Raw genomic sequence first — 24,720 nt, 5'->3', positions numbered from 1 at the left:
AGTCTTGTTAGGAACATAGGAACAGGAGTCTATCAAGAATGTTCCACCATGCAATTCGATCATGGCTGATCTGTATCTCAACTCTCCTTTGTTCCATATCCCCTTAATATCTTTGGCTAACATAAATCTATCAATCTTGGTTTTGAAATTTTCAACTAAAGTAGCCTCAATAGCTATTTGGGGGAGAGAGTTTCAGATTTCCATTTCCTTTTGTGCGAAGAAGAGCTTCCTGACATTACCCTGAATGGCCTAGTTCTAATTTTAAGGTTATGCCTCTTTGTTCTGGACTCCCTCACCACTGGTGAAAAGAAAATTTAAGACTTATACCAGGAATATCTTCTTCAAATTAACAGTGATCAACACATGGAATGAACTTAACAAAAAGTAGAAGTAAAAAAAAAACTGGCATCACTCAAGAAACAGCTGGCTGCTGTGATCGTACATTGTAAGTTTGTTTTGGATAGAAAAACTAAGATAGGCCAACTGCCCTTCCTCTTGTAAGTTTACAGATCTTGAACAATCACATAAATCCTTATAAAATGTTGGATTGTGATTAACGTGGAGCTAAAATATGTTGTGGTGATGGCATGAGCAGTAGCAGGGAAGCAGCTTCCATAGTACCACCCGTTACACAATGTGGGGAAAAGATTTCTCCCATCCTAAGGGATTGTGAAATTTTTGAAACCAGTTTAGTTCAGAGAGAGGGCACGATTTTTTTGCCTTATAAATGCTGATCCACTTTTGTTTCAAGCACAATTAATAATTAAAGAATATCTCTAAACAATCTTAAACATAAGAACTTACAGATGGAGCACATTTAACATAAAAAAACACCCCAAAGTGCTTCATGGAGGTGTAATCAAAAAACAAATGCCAAGGCAAAGAAGGAAATATTATGAAGAGTGACCAAACGTTTGCTCAAAGTGGGAGGTCTTAAGAAAGAGGGAGGTGGTGACACGAAGGGAAGGAATTCCAGAGCACTGTGAAGCATTGTGGGTGCTCTTTATATCTAAGATGCTGTATAAATAGTTGCTGTTGTTGTTGATGATTATTCCCTCTGATATCCATTCATTGCTACTCATGATGTCACCTTAGATATTACTCCTAAAAAATTGTTAATTTAAAATTTTATTCAATTTAGGTCTGGGGAAAAGGAGTCGTAACAGGACAGAGGAATTTTGCAAAACCTTACCTGAGGAAGTTGAGTTGGTGGGTACAGTTCGCAATATAGTAGATATTATCTGTAGAAGGCTTAAATGTATCCTTTTTTTTTACATCAGATCCAAAATAGGTTAGACATGTTATGAAGCTGTCTCTACATTTGCCAACCTCAGGACAGCCTAGATATTCCTAGAAATACACCAGTTTGAAACATAGCAAAGGACAAAGATATTCAGTCCCTTGAGTGTGTCCCAATATTTAATTAGATAATGGGTGATACTACCAGTGGCATACTATGTCACTGATGATTTTGTGTATATTGGTCTCCACATCCACAAAAATGATGGCATCATTTTTATTATTATTTTTAATTATTTTGGCCATGGCACTGAATCACTACTGTTACTAAAAGGATAAAACTTGGATAGTTTGCTTTAATTAGAAAATGTGCATGCCCTTTGGTAACATTTACCATAATGTAGAACTATATAGATTACTTCAATCCACAAGCGGAACACCAATAAGAGTCAATGAAGAATAAAATTGGGTGGGGTGTAAAATCCTTCAATTCCCCACCAGGCAAGTTTGATTAAAATTACTCCCACAATTCTACAGCATGAGCCTTATTTGGCTTTGAAATCATGGCTGAAGTCTGAATATAAGCCTTGGTGTCCACTAACAGTTCAGGAGACATGTCGTCTGGCTGGTGTGACCAATTACAGCATCAGATCAGGCCATTGTACTGCTATGTCCAACTATGATTATTTTTGGGCTTTCCACAGATGTCCATGAGACTCCTGTGGACCAGCTCTGTGGAAAACTACTCCCGAATCAATTCTGCAATATATATGGCTGTGGTGCAATGATGGGTCAGGATAATTGTTAAACCCATTTGAAATAATTTGTTGACTTTTTCCACCTACCATTTGAGCAAGGCTTTCTCTGCACTGTGCAACTTCTACTTTCTCTGGTTGGGGGGCATGTCATGTCTTCTGATGAAGGACCTTGGAGCAATTGCCTGGTCCTTGTTTCAGTGCCCCTTTTGAAACCACATGACTTCCCTCGCTTGGTACACGGGCCCCAGAGGCTCCACTCACCCAACTCACATTGTGCTGCGAGAAATTAAGAAGTGAATGTTACTGTCCATATATGGAAAATTATTCTGAAGAAGGATTTAAGTGTAAAATTAATACTTATAAAAAACATACAAACTGCTCCATTAAAGAGAATGTCTGACAACATCAAGATTAATCCATGTTTAATTCATCTACAATGATACCACATTAATTTACATGATGCTGATTCTTTGATTAAAAACAATTTGCTTCATTCAATGATTTAGTAATGATTTAAATTTATACGCACTTTTTTGCTGTGGAGTCATGCTCATTGGGAACCAAATTGAGTCTGCTCAAAGGGAGAGAGGAAACTTTCATTCTGTCAGTCTAAGCTAGAGTGAAAACTAAGTTGTAGATGAACAGTGGCTCAGCAGGTTTCCTCAGTGAGTGTTCTTGGTGTCCAGCAGTTCTAACAGTGCAGAACAAATGGGCAGGGTTGGAAATTGTGAGAAGTAAATACTGGTGAGGACCTAGCTCAGAAACACAATCATAAATGACTAAATTCTAACTCAGCAAGGTGGAACAGCAGGCCTAGCTACCATCATTAGGAAACTGAACTCAACTTAACACCAGCTAAATTCTTGCTGATCATGGAGTCAGAACCCAGCTGCACAGGCCAAAGGTCAGCAAGTCAGAGAGATGGACATCTTCCCAAGAAATGTGAATAACATTACAATGAATGGCATTGTAAGCAATAGATTTATTTCACTTGCCTATGTCAAAGCAAATGATTAGTTGACAATAATTGTGGGATTCTGTGGTTTATTTGGGGGAAGGGATTGTTTAGGTTTAAGGTTTCATCTGCTATTTTTATACTGTAACTGTTATTTAACCTATTTAAATGCAGGGCTAGCTTTTGCTCATTAAATTGAGAGAAGTCACTGATGAGTATTGGAACATTTTTAACTTCCAATCTCGGGACCATACGTTCCTAGGTGAGGTATGACTCCCCGCAGACTACTCCAACATTCGGCCTTAACCCAATTTGTGCAGAGCAATCCCTATTCTGATATTTCCATTTCCCACACCAACATTCCTTGGCGAACGTTCCCTTTGTGCATCTGGTGTAGCAAAATCTTAAAACTGTTCTTTATAAACAGGTTTACACCAACTAGCAGAGAGGAAACCTCTTCTCCCTCTAGCTCTTGGGGCCACTCTAAGTGAGCACTGTTCCTCCACCTCCTGGGGTTACTATAAGTGTACACTATATGTATATATCCTGGGACCAACCGAAGTGAGAACTATTAATATCATGATAATTTTGTGTTCTGTGCTTTCCCTCCAAAATGGTGGGATAAAACTGGCCAAAAAAACTTTTTTCTGGGGTGCATTCTGAACCTGGTCCCACTCCTGACTTCTTGTCTCAAGATCTCTGTGGAAACTTTAAAAGAAAACTTCATTAAACAGAGTCAAACTGGTTTGTACTCACCAGCATGACTACACTCCATGGTGCCATTTGTGGCTGCAAACCCCTCTGGACAGCTGTCATAACATTTCCCTCGATGCAGGTACAGTCCTTCTTTACACTTAGTACAAAAGTTTCTGCTGAAGCAGGCCTCACAGTTCTCAATTTTGCATTCTGGAAGGACAATGGCAAGAAAGTCTTTAATTGAAAGTGGAACAACTTCACATTTTTCAAGCATTAGAAAGATATAATGCAGTCCAAACAAACAGCACACTGACTTGATATTCTGTGGCTGTAATCTCAGACACAATCTTAATTCTTTGACACAAGATAAACAAGTTGCATGAAAAAGCCTGTCTCATTTTACCATTTGACAGCTTCTTTCATTTGTAACTCCTCCTAAAGACAAGAGCTGCAAAAGAAGAACCTGTTCTTAATTTCTAAACCGGAAGACGGCATAGGGGAATGGGTCAAGCATAGAAAATTTCTTAGTTTGTGAAATTTGTTGAGCTAGTCTTAGCCCTTGCCAGTGTACTGTTTGTTCACTGCAGCCTATGTAGGATATATGGCTGAAGGTAAAAGGTCTGTTACAAATTTTGGGACTATCTTGATTATTCCCTTGGATTAGTGTCATTGGTCTCTCTTGTATGCATATCTGCCTCCCGCACTATTACACGTTTGTTTTTACTGTCGATATCTAGGCAGGGGATAGTGTGAACCGACAATTTAACAATGAGACCCTCATTTATGTACTAGATTTCGTAATCCTCCACTTGTGTCTTCACACATGCTGCTCTACGTCTTCTAAAATGCTGAACTGGTGAATAGTCTAGTGAAACACAGTCAATGTAAAATTAAGAAGCTGACTTTTTTACAGCATACATGGGCTTCAGCAGAAACAGTGAGCAGAATTTTCCAAACTTAGACACCTTTTGGCCATTTGGACCATTTGCAGATCTTGACCCCATTTTCAGCAGCAGCGCGCATTCTGGTTCAACACTTCAGAAGGCGACCAATTAAGAATCCGCCACCAGGATCACCATCCAATTAGAACCATAGAATGATTGCAGCAAAGGAGGAGGACATTCAGCTTGTCGTGTCTGTGCTGGCTCTCTGAAGGAGAAATTCACCTAATGCCACTCCCCCAACTTCTCCCCTTGGCCTGCACATTCTTCCTTTTCAGATAATAATCCAAATCCCTCTTGAATGCCTCGATTGAACCTTCCTCCATCACACTCTCAGACAGTGCATTCCTGATCATTACCAGTAGCTGTGTGAAAAATCTTACCTCATGCTGCCATTGCTTCTTTTGCCAATTACCTTAAATCTATGCCCTCTCGTTCTCAATCCTTCCAGCAACAGGAGCAGTTTCTCTCTATCTACTCTCTCCAGACCCCTCATGATTTTGAATACCTCAATCAAATCTCCTCTCAAACTTCTCTTCTCCAAGGAAAACAGTCCCAACTTCTCCACTCTATCTAACTGATGTTCCTCATCTCTGGAACCATACTTGTGAATCTTTTCTGCAACCTCTCTAACACCTTCACGTCATTCCTAAAGTTTAATGCCCAAAGTTGGATGCAATATTCAAGTTCATGTCAAACTAGTATTTTCTATAAGTTTAACATAACTTCCTTGCTTTTGTACTCTCTGGCTGGAATTTTATGTTGGGCGGGACGCCCCGCCCACTGGCCAAAAAGTTGGGGGCAAGCCCGCCTCTGCTGGGCCTGGGGAGCCACACCAGGACTTTAATTGGCCTCATGTGGGACTTCCACCCGTCTGAGGCAGGAAGTCCCGCCTCATGGAGCTGCTGGCTCCCAATCAGCGGGCTGGCAGCTCTCAGTCACAGCTGCACCACAGGGACCGGCCATAGCTGAGACTGCACCCAGCCACAGCAAGATCGTGGACACCGGCCCGGAAAAGAGGTAAGACTTTTGGGCCTCGCAGGGGAAAATCGGTGGGCCCCGATGAGGCTCGGGAAGTCGGTGGAGGGGCGGGAGGGGGGGTTGCAGAGGGAATGTTGTGCAGAGGGGCTGGTTAGGCCATGGGGGGGGCCTCCATTGGGCACAGGGTGCCCAATCAGGAGGGCACCTCCCCCCGCCCACAAGGAGGCCAGCAGGTTTTACTGAGCCACCTGCCCACCGCTGGCAAAATACCAGTGGCGGCGGGAGGAGGCCCTTAAGTGGCAGTTAATTCGCCACTTAAGGGCCTTTATTGGCCTGGAGTGGGTGGGATGTTTCCCACCATTGCCACCCATCGTAAAATTGCAGCGGGGGTGGGAAGGCACACGAATGGCGTCCCCTGCCTCCCGTACAATTTTACTAACCCTCCCATCCCCCCACCACCAGCCTGCTCCTGCAGGGGGGGAGGGGCGGGGGGGGTGGGGGGAGTAAAATTCCAGCCTATGCACCTACTGATAAAGCCTAGGATGCTGTCTGCTTTATTAACCACTCTCTCAACTTGTTCTGCCATCTTCAATGATATATGCACATATTCACCCAGGTCCCTCTGCTTCTTCACCCCCTTTAGAATTATACCCTTTATTTTATCTCTCTGTGTTTTTCTACCAAAATGAATCACTTCATACTTCTCTGCATTAAATTTCACCTGCCACTTGTCTGCCCATTCCACCAACTTGTCGATGACACTTTGAAGTTCTACACTATCCTCCTCACAGTTCACAGTACTTCCAAATTTTGTATTGTCAGAAAATTTTGAAATTGTGCCTTGTACATCAAGGTCTAGGTCTTTAATATATATCAGGAAAAGCAGGGGTCCTAACACCGACCCCTGGGGACCTCCACTATAAACCTTCCTCCAGTCCATAAAACATTAACCACTACTCTCTGTTTCCTGTCACTCAATATGTTATCCATGTTGCTACAGTCTTTTTTATTCCATGGTCTCTAACTTTGCTGATAAGCTTATTATGTGGCACTTTATCAATTGTCTTTTGGAAGTCTATGTATACCACATCAACAGCATTGCCCTCATCTACCCTCTCTGTCACCTCATCAAAAAACTCAAAAAAGTTAGTTAAACCCTATTTTCCCTGAACAAATCTGTGCTGGCTTTCCTTAATTAACCCGCATGTGTCCAAGTGATGATTAATTTTGTCCTGAATTATTGTTTCTAGAAGCTTCCCCACGACCGAAGTTAAACTGACTGACCTATAGTTGCTGGGCTTATCTTTACACCCTGTTTTGAACAAGGGTGTTACATTTGCAATTCTCCAGTCCTCTGGCAAAACACCTGAGTCTAAGGAATATTGGAACATTATGGCGAGTGCCTCCGTAATTTCCACTCTCACTTCCCTCAGTATCCTTGGATGCATCTCATCTGCCCTGGTACCTTATCAATTTTTAAGCATAGACATCCTATCCAATACCTCCTCCTTATCAATTTTAAAGGCTTCAAGTGTCTGAATTACCTCCTCTTTCACCATGACCTGTGCAGTATCTTCCTCCTTGGTAAAAACAGATGCAAAGTATTTATTTAATCCCTCTGCCGCCATGTGTAAATCCCCTTTTTGGCCCTGAATCGGCCCCATTCCTTCTTTTACTATTTATATGTCTATAGAAGACTTTTGGATTCCCTTTAATGTTAGCTGCCAGTTTAATCTCATACTCTCTCTTTGCTTCTCTTATTTGCTTTTTCAATTCCCCTCTGAACATTCCATATTCAGCCTGGTTCACGGTTATATTATCCACCTGACATCTGTCACAAGCACACTTTTTCTTCTTCGTCTTAATCGCTATCTCTTTCGTCATCCAGGGAGCTCTGGATTTGTTTGCCCGACCTTTCCTCTTCATGGGTATATACCTCGACTGTGCCCAAACTATCACTTCTTTAAAGGCAGCCCACTGTTCAGTTACTGTTTTGCCTGCCAACCTTTGATTCCAATTTATCTGGGTCAGATCCATTCTGACCCCATTGAAGTTTGCTTTCCCCCAGATAATTATTCTTAATCTCAATTGTCCTTTGTTCTTTTCCATACCAACCTAAACCTTATGATACAATGATCACTGTACCCTAAATGCTCTTCTACTGACACTTGATCCAATTGGTCTACCTCATTCCCAAGAACCAGGTATAGCAGTGCCTCCTTTTTCATTGGATTGGAAACATACTGCTGTAGAAAATTCCCCTGAACACACTCTAGGAACTCTTGCCCCTCTCTGCCCTTTACACTACTACTATCCCAATCTATGTTCGGATAATTAAAGTCCCCAATTATAACTACTCTAATTCATGCAACTCTCTGCAATTTCCTTGCAAATGTGTTTCTTTCCCACTAGTTGGTGGCCTATAGAGTACACTGAGCAATGTAATTGCACCTTTTTTGTTCCTCAGCTCTAGCCAAATAGATTATGTCCTTGACCCTTCTGGGACATCCTCTCTCTCCAGCACTGAAATGTTCTCCTTAATCAATCCCTCTTCCTTTCCTTCCTTTCCTATCTTTCCTGAACACCTTGTCTCCAGTAATATTTAATACCCAGTCCTGTCCTTCTTTGAGCAGGTCTCCGTTACAGCTACAACATCATATCTCCATGTGGCAAACCTGTGCCTGCAATTCACCAATCATATTTAGCACATTCTGCACATTCACAGACATGCACCTAATTTAGACGTTATTACTTTCTTTCTCTGAACCCACTTTATAACTTATTATTTCCTACTCTACCGCTATTTGTGTGTCTCAGTACTCTGTGCGCCTTGGTATTCCTCTCTGGTATTATCTCTTGGTTCCCACAATCCTGCCAAGTTAGTTTAAACCCTCCCCAATAGCACTAGCAAATCATCCCACACAACTTTGTTTAGGTGCCAACAGTCAGGCCTGTACAGGTCCCATCTGCCCCAGACCTGGTCCCAATGTCCCTGGAATCTAAAGCCCTCCCTCATGCACCATCGTTCCAGCCACGCATTCATCTGCTTTATCCTCCTATTTCTATACTCACTTGGCATGTGGTACTGGGAATAATCTGGAGATTACTACTTTTGAGGTCCTGCTTGCTAATTTCCTACCTAGCTCATAAATGCTGACTGCAGGACCACATCCCTCTTTCTACCTATGTCATTGGTACCGATGTGGACCACAACTCCTCGCTGTTCACTCTCCCCAATCAGAGTGCTCTGCAGCCAGTGATCCGTGATCCTGGCATCAGGGAGGCAACACACCATCCTGGATTTATGTCTGTGGCTGCAGAAATGCCTGTCTGTTCCCCTATTGAATCTCTTATCACTATTGTTCCTCCAGTCTTCTTCATGCCCCCCCCCCCCCCACTGTACAGCTCATCCAACCATGTTGCTATGGACTTGGCTGTGGCTGTACTCCCCAGGTGGACCATCACTTTTATCAGCATTAAGAACTGAATACCGGTTGGAGAGTGAGATGCACTCAGGGGACTCCTATACTACCTGCCTGTTTCTTCTCGACTACCTGGTGGTCACCCATTCCCTCTCTCCTTGCATACTTAAGCTGTGGGGTTACCATATCCATAAATGTGCTATCCATGAAGCTCTCAACCTCACGATGTGCTGCAATGACACCAGCTGCTGCTCAAGCAAAGGAGGTACGATCAGTATGATGGGAGTGGCTGCCACTGCATCACCCCCAGCTGTCGGAGACATTAGTCTCCAGACGCTCCTCAGGCAATCGCAAGTCTCTGCCAGCGGAAGACCTCAGCCTTGCCATTTTTTGCTGTTAAAGATCAGAAAATATTGAACTCTCACACCGCTCCAACCTCCTGTGCTGCAGCCACCTCCTTGGAGTTGTCTAGATGCTGACACTGCATGGTGCCCATGCAATGCTGGGAAAATTGCAATGTCTGTGGAAGATTCCGGTTAATTGCCTAATTATCCACCTCAACTGGCTTCCTGGCGCTGTAGGGCAAGTCACCAACATCAGACTCAGCCCAGCCCTGAGAAAAGTGACTGGAGGCGGGAACACATCGGCAAACTGGCCCAAAACATTTTTTCTCTAATTTTGCTCGCCACCTCCCCCCGCACCCACCTCCAAACCCACCTTCAAGGGGCCTGGTAAGACTACCCCCATAATTTCAGGCTTTTCATGTCTTCTACATTGTTTCCTTTAATATTTAATACAATAAAGCATACCATGCTGTCTGGTTAGAGGGCAAAATGCTCATTTCTCTTTCTATTTCCTTTGTGTCTGGCTAAGGTCTGACCAGTTCAATCTTCATTTCTGGCCTAAGCCTGGTCAGATGACCTCACAACTGACCAAGAACATTTTTGTTGCCAGTATGCATAAAGAAATGAGGGCTTGACCTCTTCTGTGCACGCATGTATTCAATTCTTACCAACATCGCAACTGTTAATGCCTTACTAGAAATGTTTGAAATGCAATGACAAAACACTCATTGTTTCAGATTGTTAAGGATAACAATTTCAATAATTGGCCTGTTAGCTTTTGGGAAAGTACATTAATGTACCAATTCCTTTTTTGTTCCATTGGCTCCTGCAGAAGATTGTCCCATGAATCTAATCCCTCTTGAGATCAGAATTTAGCTTAAACACAGCACTGCAATATAAAATATACCAAGATTTCTTCCATGGGAAAATGGTCAAACATCTTGAAACATGCCAGGAACATCACAAGCCTTTTATTAAAATATGTTTGATTAATTACCAACATTCTTTTTTTTTACATTCCCATGAGTTTCTGTATCACTGCAGTTCTGGTGTTTTTACTCACATTGTTTTTGAAGGAGCATACATCCAAACCAACAGGTTGCCTTTCATTGGCCAACATCACCTTCATAAAATATCATACACAGACAAGCCAATACTACAGATAAATAGAGGATCTGGATCGGCGCAGGCTTGGAGGGCCGAAGGGCCTTTTCCTGTGCTGTAATTTTCTTTGTTCTTTGTTCTACAGCTTCCTTATGAAGCCAATGTCATTCACAAACCAAAATCACCTCCAGTTATAGAGAAATTGGAATTCAGTAACTAAAATCACTTCAGTTATAGTGGGATTTTCCTGAAGTCATCAAGATCAGCTCCAGTTATACTGGCCACGATATGAAATTTTTAAAATACTGTGCAGCCTTTATGTTATCCCTTGCTGTTTGATAGTGCCTTGTTTTTCAGGCAGATTTCGATTGGGAACCCACTAGAACATCTTCAAGCACTGGAAAGGCAGCATTATAAATAAAGAAAAAAAGCTGATGGCTTGTCCTCATTAAAAATGTGCATTAGTAAGCTTAAATGACAATATAATAATCAGAGTTAAAGGAACAATCAATGCCCTACTAATCCCACCAACAGTGGAAGACTTCAAGCGAGTCATACTACACGGTCACCTTTCTGATCATCTTATCCATCATGGACCCGCACATAGCAGATTTCATCAGGTCCAAGATGTGATCCACCAGCTGGATCATGTGCTCAACTGTAACGAAAAGTCAAAAAGCAATCCACTCAGCTGATGGAACAGGGGCTCAACCTCGGTCACTGTATACAAATATAAAAGGTTTTTTTTCTTCTGACAGCAGAATGGACAGGCAGGCACAACATCTGTGGCTCAAGTATTCATTTAACATCACTGTGCTGTGAAACACTCTCCATCCAGGGTCCCAATGGAGCCAGGCAGGACCTCCAAATATAAAGACCTCAGGTTGGTAATGTTTGTAAGCTGATTGCTTCTCTAGTGTGCATGTGTGTTGGGGCAGGAAGCTAATTGGATGATATAATAACTAACTGCCTACAATATAGCCACTTTTAGCAGAGGGCTTGAATCAGAGGTTAAAGTGCTACCATTGAGCCAAGACAAGCGAGACTTTTTAACACTCAACACAGGCACTGTACTTCAGGCAGAAAAGTAGTAGAAAGACTGTGAAAGGAGAATATAAGCAGAGCGAACGCTGCAGCAAGCTACAAGTGGAGAAGCTTTCTCCTGGTCATGAATAGTTCATGTTTCTTGTAACATTGCCATGTATCACACCACTGGAATCAGTGTTTATTATCTCTTTAGAATACAAATAATGAGCTGTGAGTTATTGTTTGCCCAGTATCTGTTGAGTGTTAGCTTCATACATTAATTCACCAATGGCTTTAAATAGAGCTCCAACTGTATGTAGAAAAACTATTAAATTACAAGTTAAAAAAGAATGAATACTCAGCATTGGTAGTACTAACCATTGACTGAAGGCATTCTATCAATTTAATCTATAATGTAAAGGGTTGATAAATTACAAGTCATTAAAACAAATAAAAATAAACAGCTGAAAATACACAACAGGTCCATCAGCATGTTTAAAGAGAAAAATAGGCTAAGATTATAGATAAAGTCTGGTCTGCCAAAGCGTCCACATTTGGAACACTAATCTGCCTTCTCCTCACAGATACTGATGGACCTGCTGTGGACTTCCAGTATTTTCTATTTTGTCATGAGTCACTCTAATCCTAAATAACTCGCGGTGAACCCACATTCAGAATATTATTCATAATTTTAAATACCTTAACTACAAAAATACATTGGATATGAAGATTGTTCTGAGCAAAACAACAATCAAATTCCAAAATTCAAACAGCATTTTATAAGGCCAAGCTGACAGAGTTGAAATCATTTTCCAAGTATGAAGTCCTCAGGTTGACAGTGTCCATAAGCTGATTGCTTTTCTAGTGTGCATGTTTGTTGGGGCAGGAAGCTAATTAGATCACATAATAAAAAAAAATTACCTACAATATGGCCACTTTTAACAAGGGGCTTGAATCCATAACCTTCTGAATCAGAGGTTAAAGTGCTAACATTGAGCCAAGTCAGACGAGGTTGAACACTCACCATAGGCACTGTACATCAGGCAGAAAAGTAGTAGAAAGACTGTGAAAGGAGAATATAGGCAGAGCAAATGCAAATAAGAATATTGAAGGAGAACATGCTCAAAGTCTATAAATGCTGGAGGGCAGGGATAAGCAGGTAGTTGAACATAAACTGTGATCACAGTACAGGCATGAGTGAAATTCAGCAAAGCTCAAACGAGATGGGAGATTCGTATTTCCCAAAAATATGTGAAATAGATGCCAATAAAAGTTGTGAGTGCTATGTTGATAAAATGCCTTTAATAAGTAGCTGGACAAATATCTGACTAGAAAGATAATTGAAGCTTACAACAGTAATTATAGATAGGGATGATTAAAGGCTCGAAAGACTGCCAGTACTGCTGGGACCATTAAAATGGTATGTGAGGAGATCTGAGAAGTACAACTGGTCAGGATGGAGAAATGTAGATTGAAAAGTTAGATTGAAATCCTGAACTTGTCTCAAATTATCAAGGAAAATTTCACATTCTTATCTCTTTAGAAATTTTGGTTGAGAGTATTCAAGAAATTAAATAACTTGCATGACGGTAAATAATGGCCAGAATTTGACGCCACGAGCCGGGGGGGTGGAGGGTGGCATAAAATGGAACGGGAAGCTCCAGGAGGCCCTCCCCGACCCGCTCCCACCTCTGCCCCCCCTTTACGTAGGGCAGGGGAGGGGTGCGAAAAATGGGCCGCCCACCCCAGGCCAATCAAAGCCCTTACGTGGCCACTTAACGGCCACTTAAGGGCCTTCACCCACCTCCGTGCGGATTTTATGCATGTTCAGTGGGCATCCTGGAGCCGGGAAAAGCCGATGGAGGGCCGCCCCCACTACCCCAACCACCCCCAAGACCCAATACGCCCCCCTTACCCCCAAACGACCACCCTTGCCTCGCCGGCACCTGATCAATTACCCCTGGCGAGGCAGCCAAAACTTACCTGCCTTCCTGGCTCACAGGCATCTTCTGTGTAGGGTGGGCTGCAGTCCCAGTAGTGGCCATCGCTCCCGGTGGCGCTGCTGAGACTAAGAGCTGCTGGCCCGCTGATTGGCTGGCAGCTCAATGAGGCGGGACTTCCTCCCTCAAGCAGGTGGAAGTCCCACTCGGAACAATTAAAGCCTGGTGACCCATAAAATACGGAACGGAGGCCGATCCCATCTGCCCACCATAAAATCCTGGCCAATAGGGCAATTACAACATAACCTGTCAATAGGAACACTCCTTATGCACAAAGTGTGCTTTTCTGGTTCAAGAAATTCTCAGACCTGCCAAGTGCCACTCATTAAATGTGACAATCATTCAGCTTGATTTAAAACAATAGTATGTTTTTAGTGAGGAAATTATCAATATGTATAAATGAGTCAACATCCTGTTTCACCCTTCCTTCCATTCCCCTGATGTTGATAGCTGTTACATACATGCCCAGGGAGCTAATCTCTCTATTTCAATTTTAAAATTTAACTTGCAGCTGCCTCCAGTCAACTTTTGGTTTTCCTAGTTGAGAGGTGAAATATTTGTGTAGATTAATTAATGTTCATGTAACTGTTTCTGGAAGTTCAATGAATTAACACATTGTGCAGGGTTCAGTTTCTAGGTTGTGTTGAGCAAGCTGATCTCAATAGCAAGAGTGCTACAAACACCATCTATGCCACTAAGTGAGGCCGGAGGGAGTGGGGATGGGGGGCAGGGGGGTGTTTAGGAGGGTGCTGGAAAATCACTCAAGTTACTTCCTTTTGAATATGATTCAGTGGCCTTGACTGGAAAGAGTGCAAATATGGTTGTCAGACAACGATAGAGCTCTTCATTTTTGAACAGCTGACACTCGTTGTCAAAGCTCATGGCACGAATGGCCCTGTGGCTATTGCCAACTGAATCCTAGCAAAGAGTTGAGGCCTACAGGTGAGCAGGAAAGCAGGCACAGGATTGACAGAAAACAGAGAGTAAAAAGATATGTGTAGTAAAAATTATTGCATGGTTCTTGAGCTTTATCAGTCATTCTCTGCACTCCTTGGCAGACTGCCTCTCCATCACAGATATCACACCAAGCAGGTGAATGATAAAAGCACAGAAACACCTTAGGGAGAGAACAGAAAACACTGAAATTTCCATCCCCCTGACAAAAAATCATTATGATGGCTGCTTCCTCCAAAGAAAAAGTGAGTGGGCAAAACTGCAACAGATGGAGTACAACGTGGAGAAGTGGGCGGTCATCCACTTTGGATCTATGAAAGATAGATCAGAGTATTTCATAAATGGTGAGAAGCTAGGAGCTGTGGAGGAGCAGAGAGTTTTAGGGGTCCATTTCAGAAATTATGAAAACTAGCGAACAGATACAAAAATAAAATTAAAAAGGCTAAGCGAATGTTAGCTTTCATCTCAAGGGATCTGGTATTCAAAGGGGGAGCATCTATACTACAGTTTTGCTTGGGCTGATAAGTGGCAAGGAACATTCACGCCATGAAAGTGCCAGGCAATGACCATCTTCAACAAAAGAGAATCTAACTATCTCCCCATGCCATTCAATGACATTACCACCACTGAATCCCCCACCATCAACATCCTGGAAGTTACAATTGACCAGAAATTTAACTGGACCAGCCATGTAAATAATGTGACTACAAGAGGTCAGAGGCTGGGAATTCTGTGGCGAGTAACTTATGTCCTGACTCCCCAAAGCCTGTCCACCATCTACAAGGCACAAGTCAGGAGTGTTGTGGAATACTCTCCACTTGCCTGGATGAGTACTGCTCCAACAACACTCAAGAAGCTCAAAACCATCCAAGACAAAGCAACCCACTTGATCGGCACTCTATTTACCACCTTCAACATTCACTCCCTTCACCACCAGCGCACTGTGGCAGCAGTGTGTACCGGCTATAAGATGCACTACAGCAACTCGCCAAGGCTCCTTCGACAACACCTTCCAAATCCAAGACCTCTACCACCTAGAAGGACAAGGGCAGCAGATGCATAGGAATATCATCACCTGCAAGTGCCCCTTCAAGTCACACACCACAGTCGGAACTATATCGCGTTCCTTCACTGGTGCTGTGTCAAAATCCTGGAACACCCTTCCTAATAGCACTGTGGGTGTACTTGCACCACATGGACTACAGCAGTTCAAGAAGGTGGCTCACCACCACCTTCTCACCTTCTCAAGGACAATTAGGTATGGGCAATAAATGCTGGCCTTGCCAGCGGTACTCACATCCAAAGAGCAAATAAAAAATACTCTGGATAGACCACTTTTGGAGTACTGCATTCAGTTCTGGGCACTGCACCTCAGGAAGGATATACTGGCCTTGGAGGTGGTGCAGGGCAGATTCCCCATAATGATACTCAAGTTAAAAGGGTTAAATTATGAGGACAGGTCGCATGGGTTTGTATTTCTTTGAGTATCCAGGATTAAGGTGTGATCTATTTGAAGTGTTTAAGATGATTAAAGGAATTGATAGGGTAAATAGAGAGAAACTAATTCCTCTGGTTGGGAGAGTCCAGAACAAGGAGGTAAAAGCTTAAAATTAGAGCTAAGCTCTTCAAGGGTGATCTCATCAAGCATTTCTTCACACAAAGGGTAGTAGTATCCTGGAACTCTCTCCCCTAAAAAGCTGCTGATGCTGGGTCAATGGAGAATTTCAAAAGTGGGACTGATAGATTTTTGTTAGACAAGGATTATGAAACCAAGGCAGGTAGATGGAGTAAAGATACAGATCAGCCATGATCTAACTGAATGGTGAAATAGGCTCAAGTGACTCAATGGCCTATTCCTGTTCCTATGTTTGTAACAACCCACACTGGTCAGGAATGCAGGTTAGTGGACTGGATGGGGATATAAGAACATAATAACATAAGAAGTAGAAGCAGGAGTAGATAATTTGGCCCTTCGAGCCTGCTCCGCCATTCAATACTATAGTGACTGATCTTTAATCTGAACTCCACCTTCCCACACTATCCTCGGATCCCTTAATTCCCCTAGTATCCAAAAATTAATCAATTTCTGTCTTGAATATACTCATTGACTGAGCATCTACAGCCCTCTGGTGCAGAGAATTCCAAAGATCCACAATCCTTTGAATGAAGAAATTTCTCCTCATCCTAGTCCTAAACGATCAGCCCCTTATTCTGAGGCTGTGACCCCCCCAGTTCGAGACTTCCAGCCAAAGGAAACATGTTTCCATGTACCCTATTAGACCCCTTAAAAATGTTATCTGGTTTAATGAAATTACTTCTCATTTTTCTAAATTCGAGGGAATATCGGCCTGGTCTACTCAATCTCTCCTGAAAGGACAGTACCCTCACCCCAGAAATCAGTCTAGTGAACTTTTGTTGCACTCCCTCCAAGGCAAGTATATCCTTCCTTAGGTAAGGAGACCAAAGCTGTACACTGTATTTCAGGTGTGGATTCGCCAAGGCCTTATATAATTGTAGTAAGACTTCTTCACTCTTATGGATGGCCCACTCCTTGCGATAATATACTTGCTACATTCTCTTACAGATGAGTGGCCAAGTTGTCCCCTTCAACAACATGATCTATTTCCAAAACAGCATTATATTAATTCCTGGTTTTCTATCTACTGTCAGTCATGTGTCATATTTGTGCAAGGGACACTGACTGCTGCTAGACCCCATCTTGCTGGGCTAGATAAAGTAGAGTGAGAGGAGGCTTATATAGAGCACAGGCACCAGTATAGACCAGATAAGCTGAATGGCCTGTTTTTGTGCTGTAAATTCTCGGTAATTTTCTGCACCATCAGCCCAAGTCAACCTCAGGAAATAGTAGCAGTGAAGCTTCACATGTGGCTCCCATTGTTTGTGAAACTATCTTCCAGTGTTAGAATGTTAACCCTGAGCTTTACCTGCAGAAGGGAACAATCACTTGCTGAATCTGAGTTGCGGGATGTGTATTCGATGATGCCAAGATATGCACCCTTTGGTACAATTCCAAGTACAATTTCTCAAGGTCTTCTGCCACTCTAATAACCAAAAGGATAATAGTCCTTGCTAATTAATTCCAGCTAAGGCTTGTCTACATACTCTCCAATGTACAAAACTAACATGTAACTTTTTGAAATGATATGTTCTGTTTGCTTAAAGCTACCTTGATGTCCTTTCAAGATTTAAGAGTTTACAGTAATATTATATGAGGTGATAATTTGTTATGCTTGCCACTGACAGTAACTTCTGTTTTGTATGTGTTCCAGGTTACCAGACATCAGAAGTACGTATCTAAAATTAACATTCCATTACTGGGAGACAGTTACAGTTGTTTTGCTGGTACGATTGACGTTACACAGTGTGCATCATTCAGTCTGACTAGTCAGGCCTTGTGGACGCAACATTGAGTTCAACAACTTCAGAGCGTGACTAGCCTTTTTTAATATATTTTTCTATTATTTTATTTTTTAACCATGTGCGTGTTTTTCATGTTTGTGCTTTTGGACAAAGCTGCTCATTACTCTGCCATTAACACTCTCTCTGCACTAATGCTTTGTCTTTCCCCACAAGCATTAACACACTCTTGCCTTTGTCCCATGACACCAATCACACACCTCCTCTTTTGGTCTCTTCCCCACCATCAGCCCCGCCACAAACCCACCCCCCACCCCCCGCCACCACATTCACTTGCTTAAAACCTAATTCTTTTCTAACCTTTGCCATATCTGATGAAAGGTCACAGACCTTAAACGTTAACTCTGCTTCTTTCTCCACAGATGCTGCCAGACCTGCTGAGTATTTCCAGCACTTTCTGTTTTTATTTCAAATTTCCAGCATCTGCAGTATTTTGCTTTTATTGCACTAGTCAGGTTATACTGAAAGCATACATATCCCTATCCTTAAATTTGGAGCACCAATGTGCATCTGCAACCAAATATAAAATAAAGTACAATCCAAATATATTATCTCATTAGTGCACCATGACACACTCTTTTAATCAAATTGACCTGAAGAATTAGGCCGTAATTTTAACCAGCAAAAACATCTGGCTTTGGGTTGGGTGGGAAGTTAAAATGTTAAAAATTTAAAATCCAAACCCAACCCTTGAACCCACTCACTTCACTTTTAATGGAGATGGGTTGGGTGGACGGAGTGGTTGACGGACTGCTCTCAGGAGGTGGGTCGGTCAATGAAAGCTTTTAAGGAGGCTTGGAGTTTCGATGTTAACAAGGTATCTATTTTTGACTGCTGTTGGCCGGACTTCCCTGGCCTTGGGCAGACTGGGGGGTAAAAGGAGGCGAGAAGGGCTGGATCCATAAGGTGAGTGCCTTGCAGCTCTGCTTGTGGGACAGGCTGGAGCATGAGTCTTTCCTCCAGGCCAACAAACTAACCTTGTTAACCCTCAACTGTTTGATCTGTCTGACCACCCCAAACTCCGTGATCTCCCCCAACAATCCTGCTATCATCAACATCCCAATCTCCTCCTGCGATCACCAAACACCCCTAACCCCCTCACCCCGTCACGACATCTGCACCCCCCCCAAATCCACAATATCTTCATTCCCCCCAACTGCACAATGTCTCCACTCCCCCAACTCCACGATGGGTTGAATTTAATGGCCTCCCCCAGAGATAGACTAGGAGGTTGGGGAGGGGTCCCATAGAATTGCGACAGAAGTGGAGGAGGAGGGCGGAGGGCCCATCGCCTTCCCGTCGCACTGCAATTAAGTCAGTGGGGGGGAAAGGCCCAGAGGCCAATGGAGGCCCTTAAGTGGCCAATCAGTAGCCGCTTAATGGCCTGTTTCCACTGCTGGGAGGGATGCTCTGTGGGAAATCTATGGCCCACGAAAAGCCCCTGGCAGCAAAGGTCACCCTTCCAGTAACACCTTCCCCCACTCTCCTAATCACCGGGGTCTGCCAGACTGGCCCCAGCAACCCTGGCTCATTTACTTGTCATCCAGGGCTCCACCGCTGGGCCTGCTCCCAAGCCTCTTGTAGTACGGACAGTGGCCACCACTCCCAGTGGCACTGCCAATACCACTGAGCTGCCGGCCCTCTGATTGGCCGGTAGCTCTTGGAGGTGGGATCCCCATCTTTAAAGGGACAGGGATCCCAGTGCCGGGCACTTAATTGCCTGAGCGCCACTGAATTGTGTTGGCGAGATGCTCCCAAAGACCGATGCTGTGTTCGCCTTGTCTTTTCGGCCCAGTGCCAGGAGCCCCACTGGCACGGCCAAATTTAGCCAGATGTTTCTGCTCCCTGCACCATCCCCATCTCTCGACCCAGTGTCACTCAAACTACCTGCTGCCTTTCCTAATGATAGGTAGACAGACAGCCTGTCAATCAGGCTGGTGACCAGGTGGGAATCCTGTCTCAGTAAATATCAGGGCCTTAGGCTGAACATTACATAATTTTAATAACATTTATAAAACAGAATAATTATTACCTGGAAGCGGTTTTGAAGTAGTAATCTAATCAGGGAGCTGACTGAACGATCAAATTGATTGGTTAAATTGATGCATGACTGCCAATTTATTTAATTTTTATTGCAAGTCACAATTTTAGCTGAAATATATTAGACCTTCCCAATTGTGTCAAGCTCTCATAATTTGGAATTTCTGTATTTCTGTGACATGGCAACTACGATAGCCTTTATTGAGACAATTTTCCTTTCTATTGTAAAAGTTTATGTTGCAATGAAATGCTTATTTACAAAAATACAGTTTGTTTTAAAACTATGGAGACAGCTTTAACCAGTGGAAATTAGGTGAGTGGACTGTTAAAATCACCCAACTTAATTAAACGCCCTGGAGCCACTCAGCCGGTTTTATTCTGCTGCAGGCGGGTGGGTGAGAAATTAGTTCGACAGTTGCCACCACAATTAAAATCCAACCCCATATTTCAGTAATAACAGGAATTAGAATCATATGGATACTATTGAATCAATTTTTACCAATGGATTTTATTTGTATATAGAAATAAAAGTTTTTAAGTTAAAAACTATACTTTTCTCTATTAAGACACATGGGGAAAATGGCTAATAAAGGGCCCAAAAACACCAGTCAAATTATGCACTTAGTTACAACAGTTACTATATGCATGAAATCCACAGCTCAATGTATTTTAGGTATTCTGACCTGTTACGGCATTATAAAAATGTATTTGTGCCTATCCATCTGTTATTAAGTTGTTTTTCCTTTCAAAAAGATGGCAAATAAAATGCTATAAATTCCAATTATACTGTCCGCACTATTTAAAATGTCCATGTTTAAAATGGACAGTCGCTTATATCGCCCAAAAAGCAAAAGCCATTAACTGTTTGCATTAACATCAATTTTAAAGTTGTTGATATGGTGTCTTAAGTGTTCCATTCATTTTGCCCAGAAAGAGCTGTGTTTACTCACCAGTTTGCACCTCATTGAGGTTTCATTGAATGCAAGAACAAAGCGAAGTAAATAACACCTCATTGAGGCGAGGTGATTATATTACGAGAACCTTAATGAGGAAGACTTCATTTTAATATTTTATATTTTTGGATGAGAATCTTTCAGCAAAATCTGCATGGCTGTGCAGGAGATTTTCCCCTTTAAGGTCTGACCAAAGCAATGAGTAAACTCTTTTACCTTTCCAGTGAATTTGTGTCTACAGTTCATCAGCTGTAATAAATAATCTGAGAACTCTCTGGTCATATCACATGTTGAGTCACTTGTCATTTTCAAATCCAGCATATAAACAGAGCAGCATGTCTGACAGGAGTTTGTTAATCTGTTAATTGTGTATGAATTGTTTGATTATTTGCAGGTGAAAAAGGTGTTCATTGAGGTTTGACTTGAGCACTTATAAGCAGACACTTACGGAGACTGGTGGAGGGTTTGAGTGAGGAGCTAAATGTTTGTAATTCTTTTATTCTGCACAATAAATGTGAAACTGAGTAAAGATAGGATCTAGCATTGTCCTTCCATGCCAAGCTTTCTGAAGTTTAACAGAGTTCAGTTTGAACCAGAAGTAATATTCTCCAATTTCAGATGTTAAATCGGGCTGAAACCCACATGAAACCTTGTTTCAAATGAACCCTGCATTGCAGTGAATGCTTCAGATGGCAAGCAATAATCTACAAACCAAACTTGCCCTTTCTCTAAAGCCGGAAGACTACAAATTCTACTCAGCAGCCATACAACTATTAATGCCACCACATTAAACTGGCTGTGGGGTGCAGAAGGCAAATCACACCTTAAGCGATGGGGACTGCATTAGTTATCGAATTTTAACAGTTGTTTTCCCAATAGTAACAGATAACTGCTAAGGAATGAAATTTGAAGGCAGAGAAAATTAGGAAAGCATTAAAGGGTGCCACTTACATTTAATTTGATTTACCATCCCTGCAATTTTTGTACCCTTCCCTCCCCGAGCACCTGGCACACTTCTCTCAAACACAAGAAAGACTAAGGAAATGATAATAGATGGAAATTGCAGAAAAATACCAGTCTCCTGATTTTCACACTTTGGAGTTTGGTAGTGCTGTTGAAGCATTCAGTTAACTCCATCTTATGACTCCACCCCTTCCCTTAAGATGTGACCGTAAGCCTTAAAGCTTACTGGTATTTGTTGTCATTCATAACGCATCTCCTGTTGCAATTTTATATGTGACTTTTACTTTTTTGTGGTGGCAGTGGCTGTCAATTATATCATATGTTAGCTTTGGATGAAGAAGGCTGTTCCAGCCCATTTGATCTCATCCTTCTAGAAGACCAACCTTTTACTGGACTCACTTAGGAAACATTTAGGAATGTTGTGTCGTAATCTCAACACTAATCCTGACAATCAATTCCAACTGTTCAACACCCACTGAGTAAAAAAAAAAGCTTCCTGGCAATTGTTTGAAATTTACTTTCCATGTAGTTAAATATGTATCCGCTTGTCTTTTTGCCCTAGTGTATCTGAAGCTACTGTTCCTGGTTTGCTTTCTCTCTCCCATTAAAAACATATTATATACCTCTGTAATGTCCGCTTCCTCATAATGCTTTCCTCTGACACCATGCACCTTTGTTCTCAGTACTGCCTTCAAGTCCTTGGTGGTTCCCCTACTAGGAAGATAGGAACAGGAGTAGGCCATTCAGCCCATTGAGCCTGTTATACCATTTAATTAGATCATAGCTTTTTTTGAGGGGGTGTGGGGAAAAAGTTCCAGACTACCACTACCCTTTGTGTCAAGAAGTGCTTTCTGACATAACCCCTGAACAGCCTAGCTCTAATTTTAAGGCTATGCTTCTTTGTTCTGGACTCTCCCTCCAGAGGAAATAGTTTCTCTCCATCCACCCAATCAACTCCTTTGATCATTTTAAATACCTCAATTAGATCACCCCTTAGCCTTCTATACGCAACAGAATACAAGCCGAGTCGATGCAAATTGTCCTCGTAATTTAACCCTTTTAATAACAGACACTCAAACTGTATTCAGTTCGGGATAAACACACAGGAACTATTGCTTTCATGATATGCCTACCATAAATAAATTACAACTATGAGGAATTCTAATCCCAATAAATATCTTAGTGTTTAATTCTCTGCATGTAATGGGTTCCATTGTGACCACAGTGACAGCAAATCCATTTCTAATTGAGAGATTGTGAGCTCAGCTGACATTGACTCAAACGAATGGAACAGCAACAGAATTAGTTTATCTATTTGAATTCAGGTTCAGCAGCTCTTCTGTCCAGTCATAATGATTCTCTCAATGCTTTCATATGTAGTTGTTTTGTTCTCAAAACCTATCGATGCCAATTATTCTGTACCAATTCATTATCACCTCTCTCCATTTATATCCCTCCCTCTCCCACGCTCACCTCTCCCAGTACAACCTCACTCTTTTTCCTTTTTCTCCCTTTCTACCATTTTGATCCCTGCTTTCCACTGTCCTCTCTTTTCTTATGTTTTCACAGAAAGAAAGAGCTTGCATTCACATAGCGCATTTTCATCCTTGGGGCATTGCCAAAACACTTCACAGCCTGTGGATCACACAGCATCACTGCATACAGCAGGGTCTCAAAATGAGATAAGTCATCAGTTCATCCATTTTGGAGATAGGATAAATGTCAGTGAGGACACTGGGAAAACTCCATGTGATATATTTGAGTGGCACTAACAGACAAGATGGACACCAAGCATGGCCAGTTCAAGGAGGTGTTAATTTACATTAAGATGTCATCACATCATTACGTCATTTTTTTTTTTTTTTTCTTTTGGGCCTCCTTATCTCGAGAGACAATGGATACGCGCCTGGAGGTGGTCAGTGGTTTGTGAAGCAGCGCCTGGAGTGGCTATAAAGGCCAATTCTGGAGTGACAGGCTCTTCCACAGGTGCTGCAGAGAAATTTGTTTGTTGGGGCTGTTGCACAGTTGGCTCTCCCCTTGCGCCTCTGTCTTTTTTCCTGCCAACTACTAAGTCTCTTCGACTCGCCACAATTTAGCCCTGTCTTTATGGCTGCCCGCCAGCTCTGGCGAATGCTGGCAACTGACTCCCACGACTTGTGATCAATGTCACACGATTTCATGTCGCGTTTGCAGACGTCTTTATAACGGAGACATGGACGGCCGGTGGGTCTGATACCAGTGGCGAGCTCGCTGTACAATGTGTCTTTGGGGATCCTGCCATCTTCCATGCGGCTCACATGGCCAAGCCATCTCAAGCGCCGCTGACTCAGTAGTGTGTATAAGCTGGGGATGTTGGCCGCTTCAAGGACTTCTGTGTTGGAGATATAGTCCTGCCACCTGATGCCAAGTATTCTCCGAAGGCAGCGAAGATGGAATGAATTGAGACGTCGCTCTTGGCTGGCATACGTTGTCCAGGCCTCGCTGCCGTAGAGCAAGGTACTGAGGACACAGGCCTGATACACTCGGACTTTTGTGTTCCGTGTCAGTGCGCCATTTTCCCACACTCTCTTGGCCAGTCTGAACATAGCAGTGGAAGCCTTACCCATGCGCTTGTTGATTTCTGCATCTAGAGACAGGTTACTGGTGATAGTTGAGCCTAGGTAGGTGAACTCTTGAACCACTTCCAGAGCGTGGTCGCCAATATTGATGGATGGAGCATTTCTGACATCCTGCCCCATGATGTTCGTTTTCTTGAGGCTGATGGTTAGGCCAAATTCATTGCAGGCAGACGCAAACCTGTCGATGAGACTCTGCAGGCATTCTTCAGTGTGAGATGTTAAAGCAGCATCGTCAGCAAAGAGGAGTTCTCTGATGAGGACTTTCCGTACTTTGGACTTCGCTCTTAG

At 42.6% G+C, this 24,720-nt stretch overlaps 1 protein-coding gene across 2 annotated transcripts in view; it reads right to left on the bottom strand.

Moving 5' to 3' along the window:
• The window catches only part of rspo1 (R-spondin 1), a 208,598-nt gene that overhangs the window by 72,120 nt on the left and 111,758 nt on the right, over nucleotides 1-24,720 (bottom strand). For both annotated transcript variants that reach the window (XM_068011188.1, XM_068011189.1), the window contains exons 4-5: nucleotides 3,709-3,858; nucleotides 2,085-2,273 (exon numbers count right to left, since the gene is read on the bottom strand). In XM_068011188.1, coding sequence (XP_067867289.1) covers nucleotides 2,085-2,273; nucleotides 3,709-3,858 — 339 coding nt within the window. The remainder of the gene's footprint in view (nucleotides 1-2,084; nucleotides 2,274-3,708; nucleotides 3,859-24,720) is intronic.

This window comes from Heterodontus francisci, chromosome 31 (genome assembly GCF_036365525.1).
Source record: "Heterodontus francisci isolate sHetFra1 chromosome 31, sHetFra1.hap1, whole genome shotgun sequence".
In the NCBI taxonomy this organism is placed as follows: Eukaryota; Metazoa; Chordata; class Chondrichthyes; order Heterodontiformes; family Heterodontidae; genus Heterodontus; species Heterodontus francisci.
The sequence above is the reverse complement of the archived record's forward strand: the minus strand, read 5'-3'. Positions and strand labels throughout refer to the sequence as shown.